Raw genomic sequence first — 24,617 nt, 5'->3', positions numbered from 1 at the left:
ATCCCACTGCTAGCAGATCCAGACTCCATTTTCTGTGTGCTTTCAGCTCTGTGACTGTTAGTCACGCTGCAGATGCTTGGAATACGATGACTAGCCAAAAGATAAGTCCCTGTTTTCTATCACAGGCACCTACCGCACAACTGAGGTCTGAAGCTTGGGTTCTCACTGCCTCACTAATAGCTGCATGTGTCCAGACACGTTACAAAATACCAGGCGAGGCTGTCTTATTCAGGTGGATGTGTTCAGGGAACACACGGGCTGCGTGCATGATGTCTCCCTCTCGTGGCAAGTCTCACCTGAGCTTGCTGAAACCTACTTCTTACCTACAGGGCTTACCTACGGGTCAACTGAAGGAGCTTGTGTTGAAGCTTTTAGTGTTGAAGCTTTCATACCCACAGATAGTTGAGAAACCTGTATCGTGACTCGTTACAGGTACGCGGATGCAAGTGTATGAAAACAGGCGAGACCTAAAAATGTACACAAGGTCATGGGGCTCTAGACCAGTTCGGCTGACTTTGAAAGCAACTAGTTCTTAGTAAAACATTAAAGACTTTATAGTCAGCTTATAGGTACCACCCCAGAGTTAAGACCCCATCTCTCACTATAGGGTTTAACGCTACCACGAGGGCTTGAAATTCTCAGTGCAGGAAAGGCTGGCTGGGGCCAGAGGTGACACCGATGTTGAAAGCCTGGCACAGCTGGCAAGTCTTTGATCAAGGAAGACCCTCAGAAGTTGAGCTAGAAATTGAGCCGCAGCTCTGTCCAACTTCAGGAAACATGCTTTGTGCAGGCAAGACACAAGCAATTGGCCCAGGGACAATTAAGCAGGGGTGCTCTTACTGATAAAACCCAATTTTCTTGCCTACCTAGAAACAAACCAAACAATCCCACACTTTGCCCTAGTGCTTTGTTTGCATTAAACACTGCCACTTGCTTTTCTAGCGGGTTTGTCAAAGAAAGGAAACCATGTTTTATTAGTTCTGGACTTAGTACAGAGCAGGCTTGTGCGGCTCAGCCAGAGAAGGTGGGGACACATTGCAATAAACCCCTATGTAAACCATCCCAACCCTTCTAAGAAAGTGTTCATCCATCCAGGTGTTATGCCTGGCATGGGTGGAGCAGTTGTACCCTAAGCCACGTGTCATCTGTTACATCTGCAAATATCCAGCAACTTTTAGGAGCCCTTTGCCCTAAAAATGTTTCAGCTTAATTCCTGTTGACAGCACAGCAAAAAGTGAAGTTAAAGTGTGTCAGCATTTCCCACTGAAATTAAACGTTACCAATAAAACCCCCTGATGAATCATGCTTTGTGCTACAAGCATCCCCCAGCCCATCTCTGTGCTCTCCCCTTAGCTTGGCCTTCTTTGCACTGCTTTGCTTTGACCGTAAGTGCGTTCAGGGCAGAGGCCTCGTCACTGCATCTTTCCACGTCACGCCCAGCCCTGACACTGCCTGAAGAGGCCACCTTGCTACCTGAATCCACCACAGCTCTCATTACAGCCTCAAAGGTACCAGTAATGCAACAAACACCTTTGATGGGAAATTCCACTGTTGCTCTTCCAGGAGATTCACAACCCTCCTTGTAAAGGAAAAACATCCACTCACAGATGCCTCAGGGACTCTATTGCTTCACACTGCGATGTTACAAACCCAGAAGAGGAAGTATATGATGACGCTGAAAGATTCTGACCTTGTGGGATCTCTCCGTGACATTCCCAACTACAAGGCTGATCCCAGGGACCTGGGCTCCTCAGGGCCCAGCCTGACAAGATCCGTCTTGCAGGCAGGGCTGCTTTGAGTGAACACATAAAGTTTGGCTCAGCTGGGGAGAGGGCTGACAAGGGAGCCAAGACAACAGGCAATACCAATTCTTTCAGAGTGAAAAAGCAGAAGAGAAACAGGCATTTCAGGGAATGCTCCAAGTGGGTGGAAGAAAACCTACACAAAGTAGCCAAAATGTAGTTTGAGTAGCAAGGGAGGGGCATTAGGTGGCAGGATAGTCAGTCGGCTTAAGAAGGATGAAAGAACTTGACTCATCCAAAACTAGCCTGGACAAAGTACTAGAGAATATGCTGCAGGAGGGTTGATACGGGGAGAATCGTGATGACCTAACAGGACATTTCTACCCTAGTGTAAGTTTCTCCCAGTGTCTCCTTCAGCAGCGAGGAAGAAGAACACAAAGGGATAATGCAGTGAGGTTTTGGGGCGTGTTTGGGGAAGACGATAAACTTACTGGAAAAGCGTTAGCTTAGATTTCCTATACTTGCTCAAGAATTTGGGGGAAGCCACCCAAAAGATTCTGAAAAAGTTTTTCTTGGGGTAGATGCATAAAACTGCTTTGGAGAAGAGCAGGCTGTAGTTGTACACAACTTAAACCAGTTTGTGGGTGTTGTCCTTAAACTCACCATGCTAGGCATAACACATCTGTTCAAGTTTGGGGAAACTAAAAATCAATCCCTATCTCTTCAAGAGAGGACTCGACCCATAGCTGCCACTTACAAGCGAGCATCTCGAGCATCAGAGTAGCTCTTTCAAATGTTGCTTTGAACCTCTGCTGCTGCCATTATGCCAATGTGCATAAATGATTTAACATGTGGTATAGCAGAGAGAAGAACCAGATGTGCTCATTTCCAGGGGAATGTCCTAACTCTACCGGAACAGAGTCATTCTCTTGTGCTCTCTGTCTCTGTGACTAATTCAGTGTTTTATATGATGTGGAACAACTCCAATTGGATGAGCTGAGGAAGAACCAAAATACCCTATAGTTGCGGTGCCCATAAAGCCAAGAAGTAGAAATAGGGGTTCAAATAAAAGGAAAGAAATAAAATATGAGTTTCTCGTATCCTACGCGAGTGTTTTATCCCTAAATATTGATTAGAGAAGGCAAAACTTCTAAGAACTCCACGTCCATTCTGCAAAACTAGATTTTTCTTTTTTTCTGTTTTTATTGAAGAAAACCTTCTATTTCTGGTTTCATTCAACACAAAAGGATTTTTTTTTCAGCTTTTGGTCTCTTTAAGGCTTTGTTTCAGCAGGAAAAACCGAAAATATTTAAAGATTGGGCTCAGTCTGATCTTCTTTCCCAGATTTTTCACTTACGTTGCCAAACCAAAAGAATGGATCGTCCCCCATGACCCTGCTCACAGTAATCCCCCCCACCCCGCCGCGACTGCCAGCATAGATAGCGCATGTTGATAGCTCCTGAATGCTGGATGCTTCCCACAGCCTCCATGTACCTATCCTGCCTACAGGCACATTTAACATTTCCTATGAGAAGTTTGACCTTGCCGTCCTAAGCCTCAACTTATTTTTCCATGCTGGATGCCTTGTTTTTGATTTTTTTAAAAGGTTTTTAGGGGAAAAGGAATCAAGTTATCTCAGAGAGGTATTTTGGAAAAAGCTTTTTTTTACAGTACTAACAAATGCGTACGATCATTTTGTGGCAAAACGTGAGAACTACCCCTTATGAGGAGAGCAACGAAGATTAGCAAAAAAGTGCTCTGGAGGTCAAGGGAAAGTCTTTCTCCCGATCATGAAAATGCTTTGCCAAGTCAGAAGCCTCTGAAAGTCACTGTTTGTCCATAGCCTTACAGAGAAAGGCAGAAAAATGTACTGAAGAGCCCTTCTTCATTCAGCATGTCCCAGCCCAAGGCAGCTCTGCCCCAAACACAGAGTAGAGGTAGCTAAGGAGTACTTTTCCCTCTGATCATTCCTCTGAGCGGCGAGAGGCACCAGGCACATCAGGCTAAAGGCAGGGAAACTCTCCAGCGCTCTCAGCGTTTCTGCTGGAAGTCAGGCCGTGTGGAGGAGGAGGAGTAGGAATTTGCCAGCTTGAATGAAGGGGAGGAGAGGAAAGCAGAGACGGGCCGGGATGAGGGGAAGACAGAGACACAGAAAACCAGGGTGGAGGGCAGATCAGAGGCCAAAGCCAGAGGCGACACAAAGGGCAGGGAGACTGGAGAAGAACCCCATTTCCACAGCCTCAGCATCCACACGCTGTCTGCTGGACGTTGCGAATCTGCTGGCACAGGAGGTGAGCAAAGAGCGTCCTCCAGCAGCGGCTGGTGCCAGAGGATAATACCCCACCGCTGCTGCGAGCTCCTCAGCTCACGCGGAGACAGAGACCTTGTGCTGAGAATTGGAGGGTGCCAACTGCAAATGAACCATAGCCTCCATCTGCCTAACAGGATTCGTTCTGAAACCAAGTAATTACCTGGAAAAAACCCTCTACGCTCAGAGACCAGCGACATCGGGCATACAAAACTTTGGAAATGGCTGCACAGGGATTGCCTGCCCCATGCTAATTTGGCCCCAGCATGTGTCTGCCGAAACAAATCTGTAATCACAGGATCACCTGCCGTTTTTCTCCCACAAGACCTCTGCCCTGCTCAGTCCTCAGGATGGTTCTGCTCACTGAATGCAGCATTAGTCATCGTTTCTTTTCATTATCATTCCTGTTGTTTCCCCGTTCCCTCCTACTCTCTTCCCCTTTATTTAGTACGTTCCATCCGACTACTGCCAGCATGGATTACACTGGAAGTACCTAATCTTACTGTCCTTACACTCTCACAGCCTCTGACGTGCTCAGCCTCACATTTCTGCGAGGCAGGGAAGCGCTCCTCTCCATGCAGCAGAGGGGGGAGGGAGACTAAAAGAAGCTGAGACCTAACAAAGTCACAGAAAAAATCTGCAAGAGCAGGGAGCTGAACATGGGTCTTCGGTTCCCAGGCTGACCCCCCACCCCAGAGAGATCCTCTCTCCCTCCTGACCTGCAAGAACAAATTTTAATCTCTTCCTGAAATTGGTTCTGGTGTTCGTCTGTGGAGCTGGAATGCTTGGCAAGCACTGAATTAATCTTCACAGGATGACTGGAAGAAGGTTTTCCTGACAGACGGGGGGAAATTAGTGAAGAGAAAACCAAGTCTGAACGTCCACTTCTTGCAGGTGCCCATCTCAAGTCTTGCAGTTCCTCATTTTGCAGCCCACTCAACCCCGCAGGATACAGGGGTACCCGCAGAGGAATTCCATCCAGCCTCCTCCTGCCGCTGGGAACACAGATCAGACCTCAGGTCTCGAGCCGGCCATCCAGAAAATGACGAACACAAACTCACTTGCCACCTGAGACCATTTTAGCTTAAGACCCAATGGAATAGCATTGAGAAAGAACAGAGCAGTAGGGGCAGGGACAGAATCCAATTCTCCAGGGCAACATTTAACAGGCTTTGCCATGAGACTATTGTGATTTTTCTGCAATTACCTGCCTCATTCACTACACACCTTCTAATTTTGACAAACAAACAAAGTGGAAGTCCTATAGGCAAGAGTCTACTGTACTCCACGCTCCTGATTCATCCCCCAAACATGCTGCATCTTTGTGCACTGAATGAGGCAGGCATGCTTTGTAAAAAAATATATATGATCCTTCAATTAAATACAGTATCAAAATACACATGTGTAACAGGGACAAGGCTAAAGTGCAGAGATATTTCTTAAATTCTGTGTGCTAGATTTTGCTGTTAACAAGGACTCTTTAACTATAGGTTTGTTTTTACTGCACTGCATTGGCTCGTATGTGAGAGTCTGCAGCAATATCTGATGCGTAACATGCACGTTGCACATGATCAAAGACTTGAGTGTCATCTTCTTCCCTAGAACAATGACTGCCTAAAGCAGCAGGAGCAGAAATTATCTAAAGGTAGTGTTAAACAAACCTCCTTCTCCCCTCTGGGGAGAGTAAGCAGTCCAGGTGAGCAAGGTAGGAGGGGAGAACAGTCTGCTTTGTGCTAGACAGGAGGGAGCTCCACATAAAAGCAGAGGAGCTTTGCAGAAGCATGTCCTGACTCCCATCACTGGAGACTTAATGATGGTAATTCCCAAAGGATGATGCATGCTGACAGGCTTTGACACAAACTACCCCAGGATAATATTAATATGTATTAAAGGCTCAGGCAACTTTATTGGGACGGGCTTGATCAGTAATACATTTCAACAGAGTGTCTCTGTGATCTGCCGGAACATAAGTAAGGGAGGGAGGGAGAACACACGCACAACCTCACCTTGCTTTGGGTAGGTTTAGAGACAAACAAGGTTGGTCTGTGATGAATTGCATGCTTGGCACAGCTCAGACGTTGGATGAAGAGCCTTGGACACTCCACCACAAATACGAATGTCACTGTGGGGCAGTTAATGTCAGAGTCTGTCTGTATGATCAGCATCTTTAACTCTTGAATGTGGGGCCAGACACCTCCTGCATAGCCTTCTCTGGGCATCTGGAACATCTACCCCTTGGAAAGGAGAGGAGAGGTGCTTCGGAAGCAGTGTGGGGGCTCTGCTGTCACAGCACTGGGGGAAGGGGGAGTGGAAGAAAGAACCGCAGAAGCCTTTGATCATGTGTAATGTTAATGCAAGTGTTACACATCAGAGACTTTGCCACGGTAACTAGCATATAAACAGGAGTCTAGTGTTAACAAGGAGGACTTCTTGAGTATGTTTGTACATTTCTGAGTCAAAGCAATTTCCCTATTCAACAATACATGACACAGTGGAAAAAGTTCAGAAATAAACCAGCCTGACATGCTTAGACCTTTAATAGAATTTAGCTTCTTAGAACTAATTAAATGTTACTTAAATGGAAGGAGAAAAAAAAAAAAAGTCCAGTACTTGGGAAAGGTGCCAATTTGACAGCTCTGGAGAATGAAATAATCTAATCATCCCCAGAGCATGGGCAGCAGCAGGACAGGCTTCCCCTACTAACATGCCTTGAACGTGACCTGGAAAGACTGTTGATAGAAATGGGGCGTACAATCTCCGTGGTCTAACGACTCCTTGCCTTTTCTGCTGAGACTGCTAAAACGGCTCCCGCCGAGTACCAGCTGCAGTGGTGATACGGACACCTGTCTGGTAGGAATGGCGCCGGGACCTGCCAAACTCCTGTCATCTGCTAACCCTCCGCTGGCGCCCAGTGACTCAGCTCATCGCTCAGCCTGGGCAGCGGGGGCTGATAGACCGTGCAGCAGCTCTCCGGCCTGTCCCACCTTGGACACGCTCCACTCCAGCCCACGAGATGTAAACAGGAGGTACTGTGTTTAGTCTGCAGGTTTGGGCTTTCACTGTACCCAAGCTCAGGCTGAAGAGGAGTCACTCTCTGGCTGCTGCAGAGTTCAGGCCAGGATTTTTCAGGCTCTTATTCCTCCCCCAAGATAGGGAAAAAGTCCACAGGAGGAGATGCCTGCCATCTCTCTTCCTCTCCATGGTCCCTCCATTTACTTGTCTTTGCAACAAGTCCCTGCGTTGCAGTGATCTGCTTTCAGCCGCCAACTCTCCTTGGAGCTCATCGCTGTGCCTGGGGTCCCAAGCGAGGGAGGAGGAAAATCCTCTCTGGGCCTTGCTGTGAAAGCTTTGCGGGGCTTGCCAACTTGGCCAGCCCAGGCTGCAAGGGACTAAAGCAAACACAGCTCGCCTCCTTGGAAATTTTATACACCACAACTACTTTTACTTCTGAAGTAAAGCCACATGAACCTCCCTCCTCCGCTCCCAACACCACAAGGGACTGCTGAGCACGGATCAAGCCTCCCATTGCATATTAAGCCAAGAGCCTCAGACACTCCCACATGTATCTCACACAACCGGGTGCTCCTCCTCTTGTCCCAGGCTGCTTTTAGCCTCCCTTCCTCCCCCACCCTGTCTGTCCTCCTTCATTCTCATCACAGAACGGGGCAGGAGCCAGCAGCAGAGCCGGTCACATCAGATGAGAAGATCCAATACATTGACCTTGTGTAGGAGACAAGCAAGGGAAATTGCTTCTCCCTACCCTCAGAAGCCAGCAATTCTCCATCTTTCCCTCCCTCCTACTCCAAAAAACTTCCATAATTTTCAGCAGGCATGGAAGCAAACAGGTTCATAAAGGTTAATATTAGTTACATGTCTGAATGGTGACCTAATTGTTGCCATTCTTCACTGTTTAGAGGTTACCTGTCTACTCCACACATCAATACATTTTGAGTTGTGATCTAAATGCAAACAAACACTCTTATGTTTGGAGTTAACACAGTCACAAGATCCTGTGTATCATGTGTTGGCAAGCACAGGAACCAACAGCAAATGACCCACCCTTAAACCTGACCGTTTGCTGTTAATCATTACAGGAGTGTTGCACTTTCCAGTCAGTATAATCAAAGCACGCAAGCTCTTTGAAAATCCCTACACACAAGATGATTCTAGCCAAGATCAGCTCCTTTACAAGTCGTACAGATTTCAAGGTATGATGTCCTCCAGACGTATGAATACGGGCAGTGGAATGCCTTGAAAACAAGTCACTGGAAGGCTAACGGCAACACTGCAATGCTAAAACAACCCCTGCCTTACAAACAGAAGGAGAGGTAGGAATGCCACAGGAACAGTGAAGGCAGAGACGTACTGCATGCATATAGTGCCTCAGAGATGGGCTTTTCTGCATAAACACATTCCCCAAAGGTTTTTTCTTTTTGCATTATGTTTATAACCATGAAGAAATTCAAGGTTAGAATAGTGCGACGCCATCAAATCACTAGCACATCACTGCTCCATAGAGTTGACCCTCAACACCAAGCAGATAGGGAGTTTCCAAGGAAAATCTGTGATACAGAAAAAATCTGGGTGCAGAAAATGCGTGGGTGCTTCAAGCAACCAGGAGCTCTTGTCAAAGAATCAATAGGAAAGAGCTAAAACTGAAAGAAGCTGTGCTCTCTGTGCTGCTCTCCTGTTAGGAATGATGTAAAACTGAGATCTTGGCTCTGTAGGATCACAATCCCACAGCTTTCTAGCTCTTCCGCCCTGGCTCCATTCTTGTTTAGGTCATTCCACTCTGCCTCCCCAAATTCCTTTCTGGAAGAAATCAAGAATAAATACAGCCTGTAAAGTGTTCGCTGACTCCAGGAAATGGACACTACCGTATTCACAGATGATTTTTGAACTTTCCAGCCACTGCTTATCAATTTGAGTTCCATTAATACAAATAGTAACAGTTCACCATTATTTTTTGAGTCCATAATTACTGAAAATATTACGCAAGAGCTATGAGAGATGTTGCAACAGAAAATACAGGTTAGTTACACTTTTAAACCACATAAGCCCTTAGCAGGATCATTTTTAGGACACAGCAAAGGAGGAAGGGGGAGAAAAAGGAAGGAGGCTCTCTCACTTGTAACCAAGGTCCGTGTGCTGCATATGGGTGCTCTTCTGTAGCAAAGGCTCCTTCTACTCCCGTTGATACAAACGTGATTGCTGTATCCCCTGTAATACTTTTATACGTAAAGTGCCGCCCATGTAAGAGCCTTCCCCTGGGGAATAAAACATATGCGCGTGAATTGAGAGCGTGTGAGCAGCATTCAATAGAATGGTGAAAATATGTGACTATAGCTTCTGTCATCAGCATGGGAAACCATTCTGAACGCAGCAGCTATTAATTTTTCAGGAATATATACATGATTTGCTCCACAAAGCAGGTCACGAGCCTCCTTCTGAGGCAGGGAGTTCCCCCTTAATCTCAGGGCCTTGTTACATAACTAGAACACATCCAAATCCCACCGCATGCCTATCCCCATGATGGGGTGCTGATATGTGTAAGGGCAGGGGACTGCCAGTCTTTCAGCAAGATGAAAACTGCAGATGAAAATCCAGACTCCACATCATGTGGGAATGTGAAGATGGATTTCTAAGCAGGCTCGTCGGTGGGACCAAACTTACCTACCGTGACAATGCCTAGTAATCCATTTCCCTGGTGCTTGACACCTGTATTACTTAAGCAAATGCCTAGCGAATATACATACATGACCTTTCATTCAATGCTTTCCACAGGGGAAATCATGGCTCTGGTATTCAGGCTCAGAGCATGTGTGACACGCATGCATAGCTTCCAACATGCAAGGGGGAAAACTTCAGGTAAGGTATACAGCGCCTAACAGAGTCACAGTTGCTTGATGAGTTACTGCTGGTCAGCTGAGCTGTGGTAACTGATCAGGACAGACTGTTCACGCATTTGTGATGTAAAATAAAATATGTTTGTGTTAACTATCCCATTCGTTTCTCAACAGGCACAGGCGAGTGTGCACCTGCTGCTGATAATTCTGATACTACAGACATGTAACTCATTAAGCGAAAGTAACTCAATCTCCTGCAATCATTTGTCTCTACCCCACAGTTCATCTTTATGTTAAGGGACTACATTTGCCACAGGTATTTTTAAAAATAGTGCTGACTGAAACTGTGAAAACCTAGAAAAGTCACTTACAGTGGTATGCACAGCCTGAACTTTCAAAAGACAATGTGTAGAGTATGCACGCAATGTTTTGTTCCTTCAATCATGCAAGTGACATAATTTGTCTAAAAAACACACTTGCATGCATAAACTGACTGCAAACAGGCTTTGCACAACCACTTGTGTCTGAGTCCATAAGCCAGAATTAACAACTTAAGAGTTTTCTCTGACAGAATATAGTAAAACATCCTTTCTTTATCACAGAGTTGCCAGCATTAGACTAATAAAAAAATCCCTATACTAACCCTGTCCTATTTCAGCACTCAAAATGCACTGGAGGACATAAAAAGAATGAGAAACAATCTTACCACGATGAACACACATGCAAAGAATCATCTGTTTCTAATGTGTTTTGGCAAAATATCTCAGCGCTGGCCTTTAAAGACCCATTGCATGCATGTCTGTATGGTGAAACAATGCCACAAGGCAAAAGCAGCATGTTAGCACAAGCTGAGGAGGAGGACAGCTTCACTCACCTTAGACAGAGGGGAATGAGAGCTCCAGACTCCTGGTTAAATTTCAGGTGTACGCTCTCCAGCTGTCTCGTGCGGATTAGCTCATGAGGAATGATAGCTGCTGAGCTCTCACTTTCTAAACTGTCCTTACGGCTTCTAAGAGAAGAGACAAAATGCATATACTTAGGATCCCAGTGCTGCGTGCTATTTCTGCTGTGTTTCAGAGCGATTGTGCAAATATTGAAGGTCACAAGAGAAAACTCTTATAAAGACACATCTGAGTTTTCATCACCCCTACAGAGGCGCAGCCTCCCCCAGACTACCGGTCACAGCATCTTCAGCAGCTCTTCACCTTGATTTGATGACCTAGGATCTGAATTGGTGCACACACACGATGCATCCCTTTCCAGCATACAAGGAATAAAATTTCTGGCAAGAACTGGCGCAAAACTACATTCTCCAAAACCCCAACCACTATAAAATGGCTTGGAAGAATTACTAGGTGTGCCCTCCCTCCTGCTTTTGCTTTATCTTCAGGATTTTTTAGACAGTGGCCTGCAGGAAAGAGTTGTCCAGTCCTTTGTGCCCTTGCTCAAATATCTTTGAGGTCTGAGGCATCCCTACAATTGTGTCCAAATCATTTCTTTCCACAGTTCAACCAAAAGGTTTTGGGAACACTCCATTTCCACCAGCATCAAGTGTAACAGCCAAAAGATGGAGTCTACATGTGACGAGTAGGACATCCACAGATTGCTTTCCCTTGTAAGTGGGGCTGCTTCAAGACAATGCAGCTTTGCTTTCTTATTTATTCATTCATTTCTGCAAGGCCAGCATATTGTGAAGCTACGACTAAAGGTTATGTTGTTACACGATTAGGAACTTTGCCAGACAGAATCCTGGTATATCTCAAAATACTTGACCATAAACACTTTATATGTTCAAAGAGCATCATTGTAACCCCTTACTTGATAGTCCAGAACAAAGAATGAAGGACGAGGGGGGCATTTATGACTTTTGCAGATGACATGGACTGACGTGATATATCTGATAAGTGATTTATATTTTTGTGACCTGGCGTTCCACATGAACTTAACAGAGGTATGACTATGTTAAGATAGTTTCTATAGTACAGAATCACCAGAGGAGCAGGATGGGGAAAGCAGGAGGGAGCTGAAACATGCCATATTGCAATGTGGTTCCATCGTGCCAGACAGACCAAAAGCCAAACAAGGCTATCAGGCTGTGGCTCCATTTGGGAACACAGTTAAAACAAGCCTGGATCCTTCCTCCACCCAAGCAGAGCCATCTTTAACATACATCTGTAAATAATTGTAAAGAAACAGTTTGACCCTCGTGAGCTGACTTAGATCACACCTCTACTTGATTTTACATTTGGGTGCTGTCCCAAAATTACTCCCAACCACGACACACATAGTAATACAGTTCAGCGTGCCTTCCAAAGCGTCTGCCAGGTCACCTAGTCCCAGGTAAGCCTTTCACCCAGGCTGCTGAGCTGCCCACTCTGAAATGAGGATACAAGCTAAGCTGATATCTCACAGTGCCTTCCTGCAAATACCCTGCATGGCCAGGTCAGAAACATGCAGGAAAACAAATCGGAGCAGCTCGGCTCCCTGCAAAATAAAAACTGTAAAATGTGTCCCATGTTCTGCCTTAGCACCACCCAAAAGCAATAATGGACCTAGCAAGGGCACAGTAGATCAGGATACAGCTTGTGCGTGGAGTGGACTGATGCACTGAGTGTCAGTCAGCAGTGTCAGTCTGGTGGGTTAACCCTGAAGCAAAGACACAACATGCTTTGTAGTCTATAGGTGGCACTTAAAACTATGTTTAATCTACTTCAGCAAACATTTTATAGCTCTTTGTAGGTGGGGTCTTCAAAGACTGGAGTGGGCAAGCATTTTGCAGGCTGATTACCTGAGAAGTGCAGTTACAGTTGATTAATGATCAGTTGACCTTAAGCTAAGCTTTGCCTCAACTTCCTTATCAGATCTTATATACACAGTGAGCTGTGGGAAAGTCAGCCTGTGGTCTACCGCTTCCAATCGTTCATTATCAATCCCTACCAAAAGGGTCAGCCATTAGCAACGCATGATTTTCAAGCAGGCCATAAGCTGGTACTTGTTAAATGCAGTTCCAGAGTTTACGCACCCTGGAGCGGAGAGTTTTACAGCAATGTTATTGCTACAGACAAGAGACTGTGCCCTTCTCACCTGGACTGCCTAAGTGCGCCAGGCACCTCCCGTAAAAGCCTCCCAGGCAATTGCTGCTGTAGGTTCATGCTTCGGAAGGACAGACAGCCGCAGGACAGTTCCCCATATCCCTGGGCTCCAAACCCCCCCGCCCCGAGCTGAAGGTGGGTTTTTAGGTTTCCACCATGCTAGCCAGTACAGCTGCTAGCACAATGGGGCCGCGGTCCTGAGGGGAAACAGCCTCCGGTTGTTAATGCAATAATGGGAATGACGACAATATTCTGGAGGCAAGGGGCAAAGCTTTCTAAGTCTTATTAAAAACAGCAAATGCTGTTTGTCATTACACGCTCAAGAGAAGATGTTGACTAATGTATAACTATCAAACGGAACTGTCATGACTTTAAGGCTGTCAATAATTATGACTTCACATTAATAAGTAACCAGCCCTTCTGTCAAAAAGGTGAAGGAGTGAAGCAAAATGGTAGTTAATACTTTGAATGACATGAAATTATTAATCCTTTCCACAAAACTTTTCCAAAATAGTCACGGTCTCTGTGTTTCTTGTTTCACTTTAGTGGAGCTCACACAATTTCAGCTATTTAAAGTTAATGGCGAAACTCCAATAGCAGAAACCAAATAACCTTCTATCTAAGCTATACCTTTCTAAACCAGAGTTTTGTGTGGTGGCCACTTCTGGACATGTTGTGGACTGTGCATAAAACAAGGCCACAGTGCCATCACTTTCAGACTCTGGAACATGTTGCATGACACAGGGACTCAGCAAGATCCATTAAAATTCTCCCTTTGGGAATGGAAATCCTTGTGCTGACCCTTCCAAAGGGTAATGGCCCAGATGAAGGGTCAGCAGGACTTCTAGGTTGTTATTAATAAAAAGTTCACGTCGTAACACACACTGCCATCCACAGCTTGTAGTTTTCAGCCTCAGAAGAAAATGTAGAAAAAGTTTGCTTTCTAACACTAACATCCCTCATTTTATGACTGTCAGTTACCCGTAAGCCTTTGCTTTCTCCACCCCATCACCAAATAAATCAGCAGCAAAAGCCAGTGGAGTTTTATTTGTTATGACTAAGATCTAGCTGACTATCACGTAAAATGTTGCAAACTTTGTCTATTCCAGATTTAATACTTCATCCAACCCACACAAAAAAATTCATGTTTCTCAGTGTCCAGAAAAAACAAGTCTGCAAAAGCCAGGGCTGCTGCATTAGGAAAGGCAGTAGATTTAAATGGAAGCAGCATGCCGGAAATGCCCCAGTTTAAGGACTGCACATCTCGTGTTTTGAGAAACTAGAGGGGAGTTGGAGGAGATTAAAGCGCATTTTCCTCTGATTGGGAGCTTGTGGGAGGTGTAAACGTGGGCAGTTGTCAGATTAATTCTTTAGAAGATTACATTCTTTTTGTTTCTTTAAAGCTGTTTGTAGTTGGGTTTGATGTCTCCTGTTCTGGGCAAGTGTATTGCTGCAGTTACCAAGGTGACTTTAGCTGACTTTCAACTATTTTTTCCAGCTTCAGTTTCTACCAGTAGTCTGCTTCTGCGCAGAGAAGAGAGGAAGGAAATGATGTTTGTTGTTTTTTTTATTTTTAAATCTTGTGAATGCTGATTAACAGTCCATGAACTTAACCAAAGCCATATTTGATTTTTTTTTTTTTTTTTTGGTGAGAGCGGGGTGGTCAAACCATTGGAAAGGTGGCCCATGTGGCCTGCAGCTTCCCCAGACCTTTGTCAACAGGGAGAAAGGCCTGAGGAGACTACACGTCCCAGCGTGCTGTGCTCCTTCTTGATGTGAGCGGCCACACGCTGGAACCTGTAGCCTCCCAGGGGCCCTCTCTTTGTATTAAAGATGAGGGTGGCTGCAACCTGCTTAATTTTATGCCAATTAGCAGCAGCCTGGGGGGATCCTGGAAAATCGCCAATGCAATCACTGGGTTGCACAAAGTTTGGATGTCCCCTCATTATAAGTCATGTTTATAGCAACCTCTTCTCAAGCAACCCTACTGGCAGTTATTTTATGGGATTCAAGAATAACGAGGTTGATCGGATTAAGAAAGGTTTATTTATTCTTGCATTTGCATTTTGGTTTATGATCGGAGCGCTTGATCTCATGGATCTGTCACGGAAGGAGGTCTCAGTTTCCTCCCAAGCTCTATCGCTGACATGGAGCATCATTTCGCTGCACTTCCAAGCTACCCTCCCAGGTACTGAAATCACAAAGGACACGCTGTTGGAAGCTGGCCATGGCAGGGGCTCTTTGTAGGAGTGGGTGCCCACTGCATCACTAACCTGAGTTACAGTCACTGCTCCTTGCTTCCTTGGTACAAAACCCAGCACCGTGAGTTATCAAATGCAAACCGTTAGTGCAAACTGACACTGGGAGAGAAAGGTTGGCCCACTTTTTTTTGTTCCTTTCTTCTGTTCCCAACCACGGCTATTTCAAACCTCCTCACTCCCTAATGAAGATATGGTCAAAGAACACTTAAGTGCCAGCAATCTTCCAGAGTCTTTCCCATAGCTTCCCCTGAAGGGCAAACCAGCGGTTGTGGGAAAGAGCCCTAAGCATCTTGGCACATTGTTACAGGACACGTCACAGACGCACAGAGGCAAGTGCAGAAACGGGGAGGACATGGTTACACAGCTCCTGCTGTGGTCACACCGAGTCAAGGCTAGCTCGAGTGCTCAGACCTGGATGCTCATCATCCTGGTTAAACCGGACGGTGAGGATGTTCTGTGTGCATTTCCTGGCGCAGAAGGGCTCCAAGGACAATGCCAGTAGCAACAATCTTCTTGCCACTCACATATGCCTTTGGAAAGCTGCATAATAACTACTGTCAGTGCTTGCAGGGGCCAGACTGTTCCAGACCTGCAGCTGAACTGGGATTGAGATTTAGGCTGTGCCACTGGCACCCTGCAGACTCATGGGCAAAGTCAAACAACTCTTTTTATGCTTCAGGTTCCCTGTCTGTAAAACTGAGACATTTTTCCACATAGGGGTGTTGCAAGGATTAAGTCAATGTTTGCAAAGCACTTTTAGATTCTTAGATGGGGAAAACTACGTTGAAGTGCAAATTATTAGCATGGTGACTGCTCTGCACTTCTACTGACACTGGTTTTCCAGACATTTGCTTTCCTAGTCCGCAGGCTTGTCACCCAGCACTCAGCCTCATGTTGAGAGACACTCCCTAAAGTATATTGTCTCCCCCCATCCAGCATTCCTTATTCAAGCAAGACACCACTGAATGGCGTCTCGATGAGAGAGCATGCCTAAATAAGCAGGACTGGATTGGAAACTTACTGCTTAGCGGTTGCAGAATCAGAAAGTCTAGCCAGAACTAGACAGTTTCAGAGAACGCTGAAATGCTCCCCTTTATGTAGAAGTTTGCCTCCAAGAACTGAAGACAGGAAACCAGCTACACAGACAACAGCTCCCCTCCGCCCAAGTAAAGCAGCAATCAAAACTCAGAGCAACTGGGAGAAGCAAAGTGCAGATTCGCCTCGAAGCAAATCCTACATCTTGATATTACCGTCAGAGCTTCCTCAGAAATGCTGCTCAGATGGAGCTTGTTAATGTGCATTAACCCAATGCTGCTCACTGAAAGGAGAAATCAGCATGCCCTATTTACCAAGTCAGAGGAACTACATGGGCAGCGAACTCGAGTTCTGCAAGTGGTGCCACTGTTACTCGTGCGCTCCAAACCAGGTACACCATATGTCAGTCTGGGGTTATCCCGGGAGGACTTCTGGAGTGATGCAACTCGTCCCTCTTCCCACAAGGGAAGGGCAACAACCTGAGATGCTCAGGGTGCAGCGCACCAGAAGGTCACAGCCAGGATAGTCCTGCCAGCCCCACCTGCCGGAGGGTTGTTCCCCGCTCTGTTTGCCAGGAACCTGCCTTCATTTCCCTGCACAGCTGGAAACTGTTCAGGGCTGGATGGAATTAGCACATGGGCATAGAGCTACCATATGTTCAGGTTTCCCTAGATTCAACCTGTCTTTCTGCCTGGAAATTCAATGCAGATGGGATTTGAAGTCTCTGGGGCGTCCGTTGTGGGCCCCTGGACAAATGACCACTGTGCATGAGGGGAGCAGTGCATGCACAGTTATCTGGGAAATCCCAGACAGAAATATGGGAATCAGGCGTGTTGAGCCACACTGCTTTATCCTTCTGGAAAAGAGGGAGAGCGATAAACAGCAGAGAGATAGTGGAAAAGCCTTGTCAAAGTAACACAGCCTTGGGAGACCTTTTTCCACCACTCAAGCTTCACTTTCAGACCCTGGGGATGCGTGTGGGCATTACTTGAATCCTGGCACAACGAAATGTAGCAATTACTGATAATTTTAGCCTCAACATGTGCAGTAATGCAGCATGCTAGCTCTAGGTTTCTACTCCATGCCTCAGCTCACAGGAGCAGTAGAACGGCCTGAGTCAGCCAAGGGGCAGAAAAACATCACTTTCAGCAACACTGCGTGATCAAGGGGACCCTTGAGGGGTGGAAAAGGTCAAGAATTCCCCTATCCCAACCCTGGCTCTCACTGCAACTGTGGCAAATTAACTCCTCTGTCCTCATCTGTAAAGTGGAGATACTACTAACCTACCTCACAGGAGAGCACAAAGCTAATTGCCAGGGACAATTAAAGACTTGGCCCCAGAACTTATTACATCAAGAAATTAAACAGCGAATGAAGCAAGACTCCTGAAGTGTCACTGAACTTTGACATTTGGAGCTTCCAGCCCACTGAGGTCTTAGCAGCAGTGTTCAGTCTGACATCTAAACGTTCCCTATGGGTAACAGCTCACTGTATCCAACAAGAGTGAATCTGCAGGGTTCAGGAGACTGGGAGCCTTGCCTTTCTGTCTGTCTGAGCAGCACCTACTAAGCTGATGGGTCCTAAGAAATAAATAATGTGCCACTGTAAAGTACATTTGTATTCATACACGCCTCATTTTTCCAAGCAGTAATCAAGAGTATTATGTTACCTATGGTCGAAATGATTAGTCATGTTTCCAAAGATTAATTTACATGTTCTTTTGTTTAATGCATACGAACTGATTTAATGGCTGCTTATGAACTGAGCTAACAGTCATTTTGAGAAACAGATGTCCGATGCAGTTTTAAGCATTAAGAGTGCTTTTATTCATATCCTTAGGAGAAAAAGGGCTACACAGTCTACAGTAATAACACTAATGAATCAAAGTACTACAGCTGCCCAACAGGGTTTTGACAGAAACCAGCTTTTTCTCAAAGGAACTTTTTTTTTTTAGGACTCTGGGACAGTGAACAACTGGTAATATGCATGCTTAACATGTAAGTATGTGCTTTGCTGGAGCCAGAACACTGAATCAAGCCCTATCTGCAACCAAACAATGTGAGGCTTTTGCATAAGCGCTGAAAACTGTAACTACACAAAGACAGGGAAATCTGTATGGAATCTGGATCCTCCACATTTTATACAAATAAATATTTGAATTTGAGTGTTTCTGATACTGTTTTGTGACGCCGAATGCAGAACAGGTTGTCTGCTTAAACCCTGATAGATTATTGTGTGTGGGTGGTAGGGTTAGGATAAAAGAAGGGGAAGAAAGCTACTAGGAAAGCAGTTGGTGGCTGCAAATCTATGATAAATAAACAGCACATTCCTCTTCTGCACGAAGCCATTAGAGTCTGTGTCAGACTTTAACACCGTAATGTCAGCTGGGTGCAAATTTGACAGCCTGGGGTTCTGCAGTGCTCCCTATGGAAAGTAGATTTGGAACAATTCACCATGCCCCAACAGAGCATTTCTGTCAAGTTCCCGAGGAGCCTCTAATGCACCAGTTATTCACAGGACCCTTGCAACGAACCACGAGTTTGATATTTTATGGTCTGATGTGTACAGTGCAGGATATGATTACACACAAGCCTGCTTCCCATCAGCCAGCACCTCGTAATCGTTAACATATTTATCCTTGTGGTGCCTCAAGAAGATGACATTGTTATTAGTCCCATTTTATAGATTCAGAACTGAAGCTCAATAGCTAAATGAGTTGCCTTTGATTACACAAGATTTACAGTGAAGGACAGAATTGAGTCCCAGCCCTACCAGGCCCAAGCAAGGATCGCACCAGAAGGACTAGATCTATGTGCAAGACCTGTCCTTCATCTCAGGTGCTTGAAAGTCTTACGAAATGATTATATCTGCACTGGATTTTGTGCCTGTAGTGTCTCAGCCTTTGCCACTGCAGGTACCTGTAGGGAACATGGATGTAGATGTATCACTACCTGCAAAAGCTGAACTCCTAAGTTACATCCCTCTGCAGCAGCTGGAGACAAGAGTCTCCAGATCATGCTCATGTACTTAATAGCGTGTTGAGCAACTTTGCTCAAATGCATAAGACATGCTGAGACAGTGTATTAGGAAAAGCTCAGACCTAGTAAGATCTTCCTCTTCTGCTTCACCTATACCACACTGTGATGGAAAATACGTTGACTGATAAGTTTCAGCCACAGTACGGGTAATCATCAGGTCTGATTTAAGTACCAGTTAGTTAGAGATTGTGAGTAAACACTGCTTTCCAGCACAAACCACCCCCCTCAGTATGGTCAATGCATTGAACAAGTCCCTCTGTATCTGCTCCATGAATTGGAGAAGAGAAGCCCCTGCAAAAGTAGAAAAAGACCTTTTCCAAATTCCTCTCAAAGTAGTCAGTAAGATAGAGGACGAAAGCATTAGGGCACACTGCTGTTTTAAGTTGAGGAGATCTCCTCTATCCCTCCGATACTATCACCAAAGTAACTGCTGGCAAGACACACAGCCGATTGCTCTCTTTCCTTAACCGAATTGCTATTACGGAGAAACAGGCTAGCTATCAATTTCCACAGTGGTAACCATAGACCTCAGAGAAATGTATTGATCTTCTAGGAGGCGAACACTGGGAACCAGCCATTCCTACCACTCAGGCTTCAGGTAGGGTGGGTACCCAGCTGCTACAGGTTAAGACAGATTTGCAACAAAGAGCACTGTCACGGAATATGAGGCTCTGAATTTGACCTGCCTTCCTCTCTGTCTCAGAACAGTTAAAAACCCAGGTAAATATTTGTGTGCTTCATCTTAGACGTCTGCTAACCTTTCACCACTCTGTCTTGAGCATATCTCTGTTTATCTTACCCTGAATAACGTAAAGCTTTCTTATCTAAGCAACAACTGCCTCTCAGCATTAAGGCTTACCTATCAGCTGCCTCCCTGACCTGATGCGCACCGCAAATGCTTCTGGTCGTCCCCAACCACTGTGAACTCAGAGCTTTTACTGGGCATGCAGATTCATGCAGGAGCCCAGCATCTGTGAGAAATCCCGCTCAATACTTTTGAGCCTTTCAAGGCTTGGTGTGATTTGTGCAAATCAGATGGTATCATTTCATTTTTTCAGTGGGGCCAACGGGACCAACCTGTGGTCCAATGGGACCAAGCTTCAGGCAGGGAAGTACTACTCAAAATCTTGAGTCAGGTCAGAATCTGGCTCTATATAATTACTATATAGCAAAAGTAAGATTATTCCTAAAGCAATAATAAAGCCACTTGAGATTTTTTTTTAATAAGCACCAATATCTCATATTCCTTACTAGCACATGGCATCAGCAATTGACATAATACTTCCCCCAAAGGATTAGGCAACTCAGAAACATTCATATGTAAGGCAAATCAGAAGTCACCCACAAAATGGAACAAGAAAGGACATCAGGGTCCTAACCAAGTATGAGGAATATTTTTCTCATGAGATGCTTGAATCAAGAAAGAAACAGGAATTGAAACAGAGCAGGATGCTGTCCCTGCCTGGGACTACAGGAAAGAGCTGATTTCAAGATGATCTTTACTCTTGGAACAAGAAAGCACAAATGTTCATTGGAGACTAGGAAACCAAAGGAAATACCAAGATGAAAGAGTGCAGCAAAGATGCATGCCTTTCTGTATTATTTAGATGAAAACATTAAAATTGATGGGAAGATACTTAACTAGCAACTGAAAGAAGCCTAAGAGGGGAAGGGGAGAAACCCAAAAAGACAGAAGTGCAGATACTGCAGATGGCTTGAAACCACAGGTGATTTCCTATAGATTCACTAAAGTCAAAAGTTACAAATGAGGAGGGATCTACAGGCCCACCTAGTCCCACTGAAATCACCTGTTAGTCTACAGACTATTAGAGACCAAGATGGTATTGGCATGTAATTACTGCCAGTACCCGCCTGCTTAAGCAAGGCAAGATCAAAGTCACTTTAAAAAAAAAAAAACAAATCAACATTTTAACCAAAAAGTTTGTAATTACGAGCTTGAAAACAAAATGCTCAGGCAAAAACATCAGCAAACACTCATCTATGCCACGTAGCTCTTTGGATACCATCGCACTGTTCACCACAGTACATTTTATAGGGCTCAGTCCAGTCTGATTTCAAACACTGTACACCGTGAACAGCAGGTTCTACAGAACACAGTCAGAGCCACTCTGCATTAGCAGGGTTTGTCCAAAAACCCTCTCAAAATCTGCCCTCCTGAGTACTAGCCCAGTAACCCAACCCAAACAACTCTTCTCCCTCTATCATTGTGCTTTGCAAGTAATTGCTGCTAGCCTTCCTCTCCCCTTGCCAAGTCTTTTCCCACCCAGCTTTGACTTTGTTTTCCATGCTGAGCTCTTTAGCCTCCCTCCTCCCACCATCTGAGTGTGCGGGGTGAAACTTACGGTGCTCGGTCATGGTTCAACCCATTCTGTCTTTGTGCATTTATCGGAGGTAGAACAGGTTTGCTGTTAATCTCAAGCCCTCTCCGCAAAGTCTCCCTGATTTGCTCCGTATCTGAAAGAGAATTTTTTTTAACATGATTTAGAGTCCCCAGGAACATCACAGACACAAGGAGATGTCAGCTTTTTTTAAAAGGCCTGTTTCTATGGTGTGTTTCATCTAAACTTTTCCCCTTCAGAAAGCAATGAAGAGATGCTAAGGATGAATTCTTAACATCTCTCTTCCTGCACCTCAGGAGTTATTTCACTTTATAAAGTCAGCTTGAATTCTCTTGTTTTGGGCTGCGATGTTGTGTCAAGCAAGGAGAGCTGGAACCTTTGGTACTGAGCCCTCCTGATGAGGAAATTCTGAGTAGCTTTGTATCCTTTCATAAATGAGGTGTTTGCTGTTTCTGCAGCTCTCAAAGAACCTCCTGACACTTCCAGTCTTTGCGCTGGAAGTCACTTTTCCCATAAGGCATAACAGGAATTTGTTCCTTTACCAAACGAGTGCAAGGAGGTTCCCGAATTTTGCAATTGGCTTTGCAAATCTGTTGACTAATTTGCAATAAGATTCACAAAAGAAAGGAATTTTATGCCGGGCAAACTTTAGCCTCAAGCTCACATTTGAAAATAAGCTGCAAATTATGCAGTTCAGATGCAGTCTTTTTACTTTTTCATTTTCCTATAATGTCTAATGGGCAACTACTTTAATAGGATGCTTTCCTACCTTTCTTAGAAGTTTCCTCATCTTTTATTGAGAAATGTGGGAATCAGGTATAGAAAAAAATATCCAAATTATTTCAAAATCTTTTGAAGGATATACAAATATCACCATGTATACCTGTCTTGGGCTTTTCATTTGCAGACCTGAGGGAAAATAGCCTTTTTAGATCCAGTGCAGTTCAAAATATTTGCATAGAAGCCAGAAGGAACCCTATATGCATTTAAATATTTTTTTTACCGTGGACTTAAAAACAAGTAAGATACCATTCCTGTGGAAACCATCGTTAATTCCAGGAAATCTCAAGCCCTCAAATTTTACGTTGCTTCATCCATTTGAAAAGTAACATGCATAATTTCAAGCATGTGTAATGGCTATGACATCTGTACCCTGAGATGGCATCTCACTGCAAAGGGGAACTCCTCCGTATTTTATTTCTTCTTTCCAGAGTTCGGTATTTGCAAGAATCACTTGAGTTCAGCTACAGCAATGTGCAGTGTCAGTCCAACTTGCCACCCAAGAAGCGGCAATGTTAATAAGGAGACACAGCCTGGGAAAATGCAGTTGCTTCACCTTGCAGGTGTTTACAGTCCTGGTTTCATCCAGTGCTCAGTTTAACTTTGCAGATCTAGATTAGAAATAGTCTAAAAACTGAAAGAAACATTTAGACAAAACAATGCAAAGATTTCTTTTCCTCTCTCCTGCCTTCCTCAAAGAGGCCACACCAAAATTCATTTCGGTCCCCCGAGACATACTTCCAGTAACTGTGGTGTTTGTTATGAACCCCAAGATGCTGCGTGACTCAGCCCACTGCCCAGACCCATCAGAAAACAAGCTGAAAGGCCACGACAGCGACTCAGCCCAGGCCCTCTTACCTTTCCCAGAGAGCCGCCGCGGCTGGGTCCCAATGCAAATGCTCCTGCTGTCTTCATCGTCCTCCGGGGGCCGGCTGAGGTCATCCCAGGCACATTTGGCACTCACTCCACTCAGGTTTGAGCCATCTGTCTCAATCCCTTTGTCAACTCTCTCCTGCTTGAAAAGATCCAAAACCCCAAGACTTTTTTGGGTGTGGCTTGAACCTGAGCTGGAACCCACCCTGGCTCAACCCAAACTTCAGCAGCTCCTGCATATCCGCCCTTCACCCTTCCACTCTCTGGCCCCCCTGCTTCGATGTATCAGCGAAGGGTGACTGCCCGTTGAGCCAAATCAGGGAGCTGGTCTGAACTGGAACAAACCTTTTCCATAGCAGGTTGGTCTGGACTCCTACCCCTTCCCCACTGCTTTACTAGGTGGCCCTGGCAGGCACAAAGCAGGGAGAGACAGAGGTGGAAATCAGCAGCCTGGGATATGTAGAGTTGCCTCTTTCAGTGCTAGCTCCAGTTTACACCAACTCAAAGTATTTATGACACTACAGTGTATACACCTGTGTGAAGCACAGCTTGGCAGTCTACCTATTATATGTCAATGATAACAAACTCCTCAATAACGAAACTTAAGATCCCTTTCCAAACTTACCAAGGAGTCCCATAATGAAAACAGCTCACAAAGAGACTCATCGTTCACAAGAGTTCGTCATTTGCAAACTGCCGGGACAACCTCTGCTTTTCAATGTGCTGGGGTGTTCAGTAAAGGACAAACGTGCAAGGAGACACAGGTCTGCGCAATGTCAAAGTTTTTGCATAGCTTTCTCTATCGGCACAATACACAAACTCCCTCCCTTGCAAGTTGGACCTTCCAAGCACGTAACCACCGTTTGGGTCTAGGAAGGTGTCGCACACCAACTACAAGCAGCTGGATACTCTCTGACACCATGCATTTTCCCAAGGACACGTGCATTTGTTGCCAGCAAGACTACCCTAAGCTACAGCCAAAACTTCCACAGAACATCTACCTGCTAGGGGAACTGGCATCGGTCTGAATTTCCACCTATGTCCCACAAGGGGGTAATGTTGAGCTGAACAAACTCAGGGCTGAGCTCACCGAGGAAGGGCTGCTCTTACCGCTGTCACCTCTCCCCTGGCACAGAATCAACCCGGCTGGTTTTCCCCTCTTCTGAAGGGGTGTCACTTCTGGTACCACTCAGTGGCACTAGCAGGATCTCCATCTCACTGCTTACATCTGGGTCACCTCCGAATAGGCAGTAAGTTCCACCACTTGCGGGACAGAAACTTT

The 24,617-nt window shown here is 45.3% G+C and overlaps 1 protein-coding gene across 4 annotated transcripts in view; it reads right to left on the bottom strand.

Moving 5' to 3' along the window:
• SUFU (SUFU negative regulator of hedgehog signaling) overlaps positions 1-24,617 on the bottom strand; it is a 98,842-nt gene that overhangs the window by 14,344 nt on the left and 59,881 nt on the right. For 2 of the 4 annotated variants that reach the window (XM_075154953.1, XM_075154955.1), the window contains exons 7-10: positions 23,321-23,477; positions 21,686-21,797; positions 10,771-10,905; positions 9,179-9,317 (exon numbers count right to left, since the gene is read on the bottom strand). In XM_075154953.1, coding sequence (XP_075011054.1) covers positions 9,179-9,317; positions 10,771-10,905; positions 21,686-21,797; positions 23,321-23,477 — 543 coding nt within the window. The remainder of the gene's footprint in view (positions 1-9,178; positions 9,318-10,770; positions 10,906-21,685; positions 21,798-23,320; positions 23,478-24,617) is intronic. The other 2 variants (XM_075154954.1, XR_012674338.1) reach the window with 2 other exon arrangements.

This window comes from Calonectris borealis, chromosome 7, assembly GCF_964195595.1.
Source record: "Calonectris borealis chromosome 7, bCalBor7.hap1.2, whole genome shotgun sequence".
NCBI classification, from domain to species: Eukaryota; Metazoa; Chordata; class Aves; order Procellariiformes; family Procellariidae; genus Calonectris; species Calonectris borealis.
Note: the sequence above shows the minus strand (reverse complement) of the source record. Positions and strands in the feature narration are given on the sequence as shown.